Source organism: Aulonocara sp. 'chitande type north' Nkhata Bay, linkage group LG10 (assembly GCF_057382095.1).
Source record: "Aulonocara sp. 'chitande type north' Nkhata Bay isolate Kocher_YH1m ecotype deep benthic linkage group LG10, A_spYH_male_GT1.1, whole genome shotgun sequence".
NCBI lineage: Eukaryota > Metazoa > Chordata > Actinopteri > Cichliformes > Cichlidae > Aulonocara > Aulonocara sp. 'chitande type north' Nkhata Bay.
Window position 1 is genome coordinate 14,115,236 of NC_141353.1, and position 11,122 is coordinate 14,126,357.

General features: G+C 38.5%; 2 protein-coding genes across 2 annotated transcripts; both read left to right on the top strand.

The window, feature by feature from the left end:
• The first annotated feature begins 595 nt into the window (after positions 1–595).
• Positions 596–8,150, top strand: rnf121 (ring finger protein 121). The gene is made up of 9 exons (XM_086308382.1): positions 596–786; positions 2,220–2,257; positions 2,963–3,104; positions 3,494–3,648; positions 3,770–3,877; positions 5,162–5,282; positions 5,360–5,493; positions 6,237–6,338; positions 6,870–8,150. Exons 1-9 carry the CDS (start codon positions 709–711, stop codon positions 6,988–6,990), a joined length of 999 nt encoding a protein of 332 aa, XP_086164508.1. The 5' UTR covers positions 596–708; the 3' UTR covers positions 6,991–8,150.
• A 125-nt stretch (positions 8,151–8,275) lies between these two features.
• LOC147320423 (interleukin-1 receptor accessory protein-like) lies at positions 8,276–10,257 on the top strand. Its single transcript, XM_086308383.1, has 5 exons — positions 8,276–8,366; positions 8,446–8,487; positions 8,568–8,630; positions 8,715–8,844; positions 8,941–10,257. The coding sequence occupies exons 1-5, from the start codon at positions 8,342–8,344 to the stop codon at positions 9,089–9,091; spliced, it is 411 nt and encodes a 136-aa protein (XP_086164509.1). The 5' UTR covers positions 8,276–8,341; the 3' UTR covers positions 9,092–10,257.
• Positions 10,258–11,122: the final 865 nt, after the last annotated feature.

The window sequence follows — 11,122 nt, forward strand, 5'->3', positions numbered from 1 at the left end:
AAGGAGTACGTGCAGAGAATTGTGTGTGACAGAGGAGTATTTGTATATATGCATCCATGCAGGGGGGCTGGAGCCAGCTGTCTCAGGGCGAGAAGCAGGGTACAACTATGGGCAATTTATAGTTTCCAATTAACCTATCCACCACTAACTGCATGTCTTTGGACTGTGCATATTTTTTATACATTTACTTGGGTAGCTTTGTTCTATTAATTTTGATTTCTATTTTTTAATTATCTTTTTTTTTAACAATTGTATTACATTTATTTTGTCATATCATATTTCAGTATTTAGTACCCGTTTTATTTCAGTAAGCTATATACTAGTCTACTAATTTAAGCAGGTCTGTTATATGTTGCGTTGAACGGAATTTTTAACTGCTGTAAAAACTTGTGGGATTATCTGTTCTTATCTTATTTAATCTTTGCTTATCTTATCTAATCTTCAGAGCAAATTGCTACACAATTATAGCGTTAAAATACAGGGCGCCGTCCAAAAAACACCGTGTAGATGTGGGGAAAATTTTTACGGTGACGACCTGAGACTTTCAAACATTAACTATGACTTCAAGAGGGAACAACAAAAGGCTAAGCTAAAAATTCTGAACATGTCCCGCCCTTTATTTTGAAGGAAGAAAAACATCCAAGACCGGATGTGCCCGGTTTTTCGCTAATGCTAATGTACCCGGAACGATAAAGCAGCACTCCGAAGATGGCCGGGGTGTTTGAGGTGGAGGTTGATGGTGTTGAGCACGATCATGGACTGGAGCATCACGATGAACCGAACCAGGTGAGAATAACGGACCGTTCTGAGGTATTGTGACAATAAAACGGATTTATGATGTGGTGTATTACTTGCTGCTAACCCAACTGCTACTCCTGGGCTTAGACTCCGGTAAGTAGCTAGCTGCTTGTTAACTGCTTGTTAGCCATATTTTACTGAGCAGAGGTGTGTGTATAAAATGCTCTGTTCTGTTCACTGGTCAAAGCGACAGTGCAAGCGTAAAAGGACTCTTTTTCCAACTGCCAAGCTAATTATTGTTAGTTACTTTCATGTGACTAAAGTAGCACCAAAGTTTACTTATTTTTATAAAAAAATACTGTATTTCATACGAGATTTGTGCACTCGCGATTGTTTGATCTGAGCTGTGAGATATGTGACCGTCTGAATTAATAACCCTACAAATAAAGCTGATGTGGCTGTTGGGGGTCAAAGGTCACCAAATGCATTAGCCGCGACAAGTCAGACAGAAGAAAAGACTACATCACTTCCTGTGGGATTTCAACATTCTGGTCAAACCTAATCGAGCTAGATGCTAAACTAAATAAGGTCACGGTGTAAACCGAGTCCGTGATAAAAGCTCTCAAAGTCTGAGATGTGAAGAGCAGGTGGTAGGAGGCAGAACATTTACTGTGATGCAAAAGTGGCATCACAACCTGAAATAAATCCCAAAGAGGTCTTTATATCCGTCACTGATGAGTTCACTCTATCTATCTATCTTTCAGTAGGAACTTTAATGTGGCACACTGACCTATTTTTGTATTACATCTTAGTATGTGCAGTGAAAAACAACACGTAGATGAGCTAATCTGTTAAGTGAGTAAAATGCAATGACGCTAATGATTGGCAGGTATACCTAAAATGTGTTGTTTTCATGGTAACAAGGTATAAAAGGTAAAAACTGATTTATTTTTTTTTACAAGGAACATCGTACTATATGGATGTGAGCCCTTAAATGTGTATTTGTGTCTGTTATTCATATACCATATTTAGCAGATGATAAATAGAGGAGTCATCAACAGTTCTTTGTTTTGAATACAGGGATAGTAGCTTAACAAGCTCAACAACATGGGAGGGACTACCGGTTAATCATGCCAGTGTTCTTGTTGTTTAAATATAGATATTTCAGGATGCAATTGCCTTATATCTTGCTGCTCAACCAAACCTAAATGTTTCAGTCCCATTACAGTTTTTTTTTTTTTTTTTTTAGCTGCTCTGTAATTAGTATGCAGCATAAGATCTTGGGGTTTGGAGCCAACTGTGTAAAAGGTGAAGCAAATGCTGCAGTTTGGTGGGATTGACTTGTTTTATAGGAGTTTTAAAACGATTCTGTGATCAGTGTGCACACTATCATATGTCCCAATTTAAAAAAAGAAGGATGTAATTTCATGCAAGCTTTTAGTTTGATAATTTGTTACTTATTTTTCTCTCTCTTTCTTTAGTATGATTTGTCCAAGCTTTCACCAGAAGAGAAGTGGAGGTTAGTGTCTTTGCCATGCATGTATACATTTTCCTAATATGATTCTGGATTCTTTGGCCATTATTATTATTATTATTATTATTATTATTATTATTATTATTATTATTATTATTATTATTATTATTATTATATTTTAAGGGATTGAAAAATCAGATATTGATTGCAAATATTTTTACCCATATCTCCAAAAGTTGATTCTGTTCATCTGGACGTAGCGTTTCGTGGGAGAAACGTTTCGTCACTCATCCGAGTGACTTCTTCTTTTATCCATACAATGTCTTATAGTTGTGTTGAAAAGAGAAGCAGCATAATGTAATAATGCTGCTTGACTCAGCATGACTATCTGGTTAGCCGTGATGCATACACTGCTACAGACAGTGCTGAGACTGTTGTACACAGTGCAGTCAGAGGTGTAATTTATCTTTTGAACAAACTATCAGGACACCATTTCTAAATTACTCATCCCTCTTTTTTTGGATATCTTTTGCACTCTTTAAAAAAAAAAAAAGATATTGGACATTATACTCTCATCCATCTGCTGACCCATATCAAGGGGTTGACTAATCTGTATAACAAAATGTTTTTTACTTGAAGATGTAGAGTTGATCTTGGAACAGCTTTTACGCATTAATTCAAGTTTTGTTTAAGGCATCACAGTCTAATCAGGCTTGCCAGTTGCTGAATTAAGTTTGTGTTTTTCCACAGGATGGAGCATGCAAGAATGCATGCCAAACACAAAGGCCATGAGGCCATGCACGCAGAGATGGTGCTGATCCTCATTGTTACCCTGGTTGTCGCCCAGCTAGTCCTCGTGCAGTGGAAACAGAGGCATCCAAAGTCATACAATGTAAGGCACAAAAGAAACACTGATAATTTGGCAATTGTTCAGTTTGAATTAACACAGTTTTAGGTGTGTGTGTGTGTGTGTGTGTGTGTGTGTGTGTGTGTGTGTGTGTGTGTGTGTGTGTGTGTGTGTGTGTGTGTGTGTGTGTGTGTGTGTGTGTGAGAGAGAGAGAATGGGAAGTGAAAGTGTACAGTAAATGCTGTGGTTTTTATGGTTTCTTAGTTGTCATACATAATTCCAGTTAAACCTGTTTTCTCAAAGAGAGATCCTGTAATTTCTTATTTTCTTCCACATCATCAAAAATTTGAAGTTATATGTTTTTGTGTTTGCACTGTCTGATGGTAGTCAGGACTGCATGAATATTCTAACGCACACACTTTGCTGTCTTGTAGTTGGTGACTTTGTTCCAGATGTGGGTAGTTCCTCTCTACTTTACTACCAAACTTCACTGGTGGAGGTTCCTGACCACGTGGTTTATCTTCTCTGTAATCACAGCGTACATTTCCTTCCGTGCTACCCGTAAGCCACTGGCCTGCACCACACCGAGGTAAAGCCATTGTTTACACTCACACGTTCCTGTAAATATACCCATTCCTCTCTCTGTGTGGGAACAGAATTGTCAGGAAAATTTCCTGATATATTCTGATTCAACTTTTTTGTTTGTGTAGGTTGGTGTACAAGTGGTTCCTCCTCCTGTATAAAATCAGCTATGCCACGGGAATAGTTGGCTACACTGTCGTCATGTTTACACTTTTTGGTATTAACCTAATATTCAGGTATGTATTGCACATTAGTTCAATTTTTTAAAAATGTCAGTGAATGTCAATCTACTGCAATTAAAACCCTTCAATTGGGAGACTATAGAAATATTTTTTCAGTGAAACACATTCTGAGGTTCTGTGATAGGTTGGATGCATCCTCTAGCACTTGGCTGCCACTAGATGGCGCTGTTTTCCATATTACGAGTTCTTTCCTCCTTCGTACTTGTCCATCTATGTGATTTGGTTTTTTGCTAATTTATGAAGTAAAGTACTTTATGTTGCACACACTGCGATTAAATTTTTTTTCCAGCGTAACTGAGAGCTGAGAGTATTACAAGGAGAAGCTTTAGTGAAAAGTATCTGTTTACTTGACTGACTACTTTGATGATGATTTTACCATTCAAAATCTCTCTTTCATTAAACCTGCCTTTTTTAACAGGCCTCACGTGTGCAGTGGGGGAAATAATTATTTGAGCCCTTCCTGAGTTTGTTCATTTTTTTGTAATTGAGACTGAATGAGCACCAAAAACCATTAAAACACACATTACAAAAGTTATACATTGATTTGTCCTTGAGTGCAATAAGTATTTGGTCCTGTACCACGCAGGCAGAATTCTGGCTCCCACAGATTGACACTGTGCCCATGTTCCACACAGATTAGTCAATCAATTACAGACACTGACTTACTATCTGGAGGCTTCACCTTCATGCTTTGCATGAGGATCAAATACTCATTTCACTCAGTGACAGACTCAGTGGCTGAGGCCAGTTTACTTTTAAGGTAGTGCATTTTTGTTTTTGGTTTATACTCTGTCCTCTCCATTAAAATAAAAATACTACCATAAGAATTAGTGACTGTTCATTTCTTTGTGAGCAACTTAAACCGGGGATCAAATAATTATTCCCGACACTTTATGTATAAAAAGGTGAATTACAACTGTCAGTTGATTCGTTTTATAGTACAGTGCTTTCATAAAATGTAATTTTCAGTTTGAAAACGTCATATTTTGTCTGCTCTGTTTCACTGTTATCACTGTTTATGGTTTGATGTTCTGGGATCATCATAAAAGGATAGATTTCTAACAATTTTTAATTTTAGCTTGGTGAAATATAGTGATTTATTTATTTATTTTTAAACAGAGGGGAAAAAAGCCACAGTAAAACAGAAAATTGAAATTTTATAGTCTAGTCTTTCATGCAAAATGTAAAGCATTTGCCCGTCTTATGGAGCAAACTGAACTTCAGGTTGAATAACAACATTATCAGTCAGATGATTTCAGTACTGTGTTCTCTGTCCAGGATAAGTCCAGAGGATGCCATGGACTTTGGTGTTTCACTTCTCTTCTATGGACTGTACTACGGGGTCCTGGGAAGGGACTTTGCAGAGATGTGTGCGGACTTCATGGCTTCAACCATTGGGGTAAATGCGCAAATTTAAAACTGTATATTTTCTCCTGGCTGTAACCTAAAATTTAATGTAGCTTTTCCCTCCCGCAGTATTACAGTGCATCTGGCATGCCAACCAAACACCTCTCAGACAACATCTGTGCTGTGTGCGGTCAGCCCATCCTTGTCGATGTCAGTGAGGAAGGGATCATTGAGAACACATATCGATTATCTTGCAACCATGTGTATCCTTCCTGTGACATTTACTGACACATTTTCGTGCCTTTAATGGTTACCGCTGAAAGAGAAGTTCAGGTGCGTGATGGAGAATTCTGTTGGTATAAAAGGTATGTCGTGGGTTGGCATGGAACTACACTGTGTACTCAAATTAACAGCTTAAAGAGGAATTGCCAGGGTTTACCTGACCTTTATGCCAGACTGTTGATGTCTCTGTTACTTCCCCAAGGATCTGTTGTGTGTTGTAAATGATACACAGTGCCATTTCACGATTTTTGTTTTGTTTGTTTGTTTTGGATCAAGTTTGACACGTTCCTTGATGTATTCTTTATAGGAAATCAACTTTCTATTTAAAATGCTGTTTAAAATTTACCTCTATCTTATTTCCTTACAAAAAGATGTGATCAAAAATGCATTATCCACACCTGAAGATTATTCTTTTATTACACATAAAAGCAACACCAGGTTTAGATAAAAAGACAAAAAAACAAAAAACAACACATATTTGCAAAGTGAAATGTAATTATTAATTAATAGTGCAGTACAAGTGTCTCGCCCTACAGTGCAGTGCTATCTGTAGTTAAACTAGCGCAGGAAATTATCCTTTGTCCTTAAATTGTACTATTGTTTTGTATAAATAATTTAGTATCAGATGAATGTTGTCCTTTTGACTGGTATTAGAGCATTAATGTTGGATGAATGTTCAAAGATCTCCGAGTATTAAGTATTTGAGCCTTAACTCCAAATCCAGGTTCCATGAATTCTGCATAAGAGGATGGTGTATCGTCGGGAAGAAGCAGATGTGTCCGTACTGCAAAGAGAAGGTGGATCTGAAGAGGATGTTCAGTAACCCGTATCCTTTTTATTCTGGGATTTTGTCTGCATTAGTTACATTTTTTTAAACTAAATATTGAATGATTCCTGAATTAGTTGTAATTTCAAAGATTCTAATGAAATAATAACTTTCTGCATAAAAATGCTGACAAAAACAGACCCTGTGAAGATTTTGAATTTACTTTTAAGTCCAAAACTAAGTATGACAGATGAGATCTGACAAAGCACTGAAACCTAATTATGCCAAGTCACAGCGCGTGTGCATGTGTGTGTGTGTGTGTTTTCCAGACTGCTAAGTACAGGCTATTTCAAACAAACAAAAGCAAAGCATAAATTGTATACGAGGTTCCTGTTCCTTTTTGTGGGTTGGAAAAACACTTTATATAACTGACAAATACATGTTATATATAATTAATGATTTCTCAGGAGCTAATGAAGATTTCTGCTTCCTTGCGTTATCACTGTGGTTACATGTTGACCTCTTGTTCTCCATTTATTTATCATTTCTGATTGTTGTCAAGGGTTATTTCCTTAACCATTTCTATTCTAGCTGGGAAAGACCGCACGTCATGTACGGACAACTTTTAGACTGGCTTCGGTACTTGGTGGCCTGGCAACCTGTTATTATTGGATTTGTGCAAGGTATCAACTACGTCCTGGGTCTGGAGTAGCCGGCAAAAACCGGCAGAAACGGACACGCATACCATGTGGAGAAGATTATGCACTGGCTCAAAAAGACTGAGGGCCTAACATTGAACTAAAACACCAATTTAAAAAAAAAAAAAAAAAAGTGTCTATACTTTTTGTACATATTTATAGGCACATATCTGTATTTGCAGTTTATTTGAATTTTCTTAGTAACCTAAAATTGGATGTGTCTCATTTTCCCAGGATTTGATTGGTCTGTATCTCATGGCCTAGTAAAGCGGTTTTTGAAATCATTAGAGGGTTTTTTTTTAACTAATTTATGTCTTAAGTGTTAAAAGGTTAAAGGATCATACTGGAATGTGTCATCCTTGTGTCTGATGGTTATCAAACATGAGTAATAAGTATTTCCTCTGGACTCCTAAATATATGAACACTATATCCACAGACATTAGTTTCGCATCTGCTTTAGTTGCAATTCCTGCTTCACATCGGTCACGTATTTTGACCACAAGTGGCACCAGTTTCATAAGGGCCTGTCATATGCCTCATGGAGCCAAGTTGTAATCATATGTCAGAAAGTACTACTCATATTGGTAAGAACGGTACCTCCTACATTTACGATGGAAATTCTAGTGTTACTGGAATCCATGATGTCCTCTTTTAGGGAAACACCAATCTTTAGCCAAGTAGTAACAGAGTCATTTTGGTTTGACCTTTATCCAGTGTCTCAGCATATGTGAGTGCTAAGTTAAATTCCCTTGCATTGTCTTGGTGTAGCAGAGATGATGATAAGGGAGGCAAATTTAAGTCAAAACTGTGTGTGGAGAGAAATAAACAATTCAAAGTTATAATGTAACTGAACTAAAATCCATCAAAAGTATTCAAATTAAATTTAAGATGAAAAATATCCCAGAATGATCCTTTAACCGGTGAGCATGCAGATGGGGACGGTCTTATTTTCACGTGGTATGTGCATTATCTTCCATCCTGAAATTTCTGGAAGAGAATGGTTGGTAATCTTTTTGTGGGTACCTGTCAGACTAAATGCATAAAGCAGTTGTTTTAGGGCCCATTTGTGCACCTCACCACCAGCTTAAATGATAAAAGGACTGGGTGTAACCAGACCAAAATATGATCATTTTGTTTTGATCCAGACCGATTAATAAATGTCACTTCGATCATGTGTGTTTTGTCCATATGTCTGCGAGGTAGCATTCACAACCCTCCATAATGTCACAAAGAATTAGTCAGCACATCTCATTTGTACTGTGTGGGTGAAAAGGGAAGTTGAGTTAAGTGCGTGTGTGTGCCCGCATACATATATATACAGTAATCTGAAACACTGGTCAGCAGCAAAAGACTCGAGGAATCGATATGAAGCTCTCATCTGCTGTGAAAGGTAAGGACTTATTATGATACCAAACAGTTTGTTTTTCTTTGCATTATATTCGCTGGTGAACGCTTTGTCTCTCTAACAGTTCTGGGATCTCTGTGTCTGCTGCTCGTAGATGGATTTCCAGGTACAAAATAGTTATGTAATAGAAAAAAGTTTTTTTTTTTTTTTGTGTAGTAAGATTTTTAACCTTAGAATGTTTTGCAGTTTCTGAAGATGAATCTCCAGAGATAATTGGACCAGGGTTTGTCCAAATAAAAACTCATCCAGGTAATGCATCAAGCCTCTTTTGATGGGACAGGCTGTGTAGTTGTGAAACCTTTCTTCAATGTATGGATGTGTTCTGCCTCCTAGGTGCACCGCTGGTGCTTCACTGTGATGCGTTTGTAAACTGTGAGGACGATATGACTCTAATCTACTGGCTTGTCAATGACACCTTCCCCGAAGACGCCCCCAGCAGCGACAGGATAAGAGAATCTAATGAGTGAGTATCTTTGTTACAATTACAGTGGAAGTGTACATTAAATTAAAACAATTAAAACAGTCTGTAGCTGGGCTGTAATGGCTGTGTTTTCATTAGATCCACTCTAGAGGAGGGTGCAATCCTTCAGAGGAGTTTGCTGTTGAAGAACATCACATCCGAGGACCTCAAATCCACCTTCACGTGCGTTGTGACAAATGCTGTGGGAGTGGCCCAAAAACACATTAAATTAATATCAACACGTGAATGACTGAAGATAGTAAATGACAACTGTGTAAAAGATCTTGATTTTCTGTCCTCTGCCTTGTGATATAAGTCATGTCTGTCAAGAGTCAACATTGCATGTCAGCATTTTCATGTAATACTTTTGTTTGGCAACTTGTGGATGAACTCTGCTGAAGAGCTGGGGCCTGTTCTTCGTACCGCGCTAAGTGAGTTAGCTGGATTTGATTGTTGACGATTTCGCGTGATCCTGGATCGTTCGGTTCCCCGAAGCCCATCCGGGACTTGCTGTCATAGCAACAGAGCCGTAAGCGTAAACCTGCTGGGGAGCAGGTTTACTTTATGTAAACAGGATTAGATCGCGGCCACGCAGGTATGTCCGCGTCATTCATACGAAAGCAACAGCGATATTTTACCACTGTTTCACCATAAATAAATAACATCAATGTAACTAAAGATAATGCAGCACTTGATCCTTTTATTGATGTCACACAGATACATACAGGTCATTTCCTAAAAAAGGGAAATGTACTATTAACATTCTATTACATGTATGTGATTATTACAGATGTAATTCATATTTCAGAGTAGCAATTGTAAATTACTTCGTGTAATCAAGATGAGAGACCACGGCTATAAAAGCGAAGGTGGATTTGGGAAGCCTGTCGCAGCCATGTCCTGTCCGTTTACGCGAGCAACCCATTGCGGAAGGTGCAAGATTGATAAGGAGAGTCCTCAGAATTCAGCGTATATTGCGGGACAGACAGGATCCTTTAGCTCAGCGCGACAGTGTGCTCATAGAGAGATATCGATTTTCCCGTGAGGGTATTATTCACTTAACCAACTTGTTGACGAGGGGGTGCAGGACCACCACCTGTCTTTGTTTTTGCTCTGCCCTTTTCTTGGTTGCTGTTATGAACAAACAAACAGAGTATTCCAGGGTCTCTTTCCAAGAGACGACAAGCAGTATAAGTGATAAATATTACCATTCTGTAGAATATTCTTATATTTCACTTTTACTTGTTCCCATGTTCTAGTGGGTCCTGTTGTGGCTCTAATGTGAAAGGGGATATAATATAACATATTATAATATAATATAATGTAATATAATATTGGATAATATGGTGTGATATGATAAATCTACCCTACCACCTACTGGTGTTGGCCAGAGGGGCCGATGGCGCAATATGGCAGCCTGGCTTCTGTCAGTCTGCCCCAGGGCAGCTGTGGCTACAACCGTAGCTGTCTCCACCAGTGTGTGAATGTGAGAGTGAATGAGTAGTGGCATTGTAAAGCGCTTTGGGTGCCTTGAAAAGCGCTATATAAATCCAATCCAATCCATTATTATTATTATTATTGAATTACTTACGAGTTTGATTTGTCAGCAACTTTCTGCCAGCCCTCTCTCCTTGCTTTTGCAGCCTTTGCAGTGTTCCCTTGCGTTTTAATTAAACTCTGAAACTCCTGAAATCCCTCACTCAAGAGTTCTTGCTCTGCTGCCGAAAAATACCGAGCGCGCTCCTTCGACATTTTCGCCGACCAATCAAAGGGTTGCCGATCAATGTTTCTACTATCGATGCGTAGCCCCTGTTGGGCCACCCAGTGATCTCACATTACTTCATCCAGCTATACTAATCGTCAACAACAGGTGTGTTCGGGGAACCGGAATAGCGAGCTCAGAGTTAGCGCGATGATTTGGTCTTGGATGTTTCATTTGATCTTGGATGTAGTAAGCGACGTACGAAGCACAGGGCCCTGGATGGTTCAAAACCTAAACTCCAGTTACGCTCAAAGGTAAAGCAAGTAGCTGCTGAATGCTCTCCTTTATATCAATCTGACAAACATACAGAGGCGCCATCTGATGTAGCAGTGTTGTGGTCCAGTTGTAACTACACTTACCCACCTTACAGTCATTTAGACGACTGTACCACACAGTGAATGTGTTGAATGTTGTGTCAGCAAACTGTTTTCTATGCCTGTGTACGGTTCCTGTACTTGCTGAAAAAAAATATAGTGAAAATTAAATTTAGATACTTTTAAATTAATAACCATGTTTTCC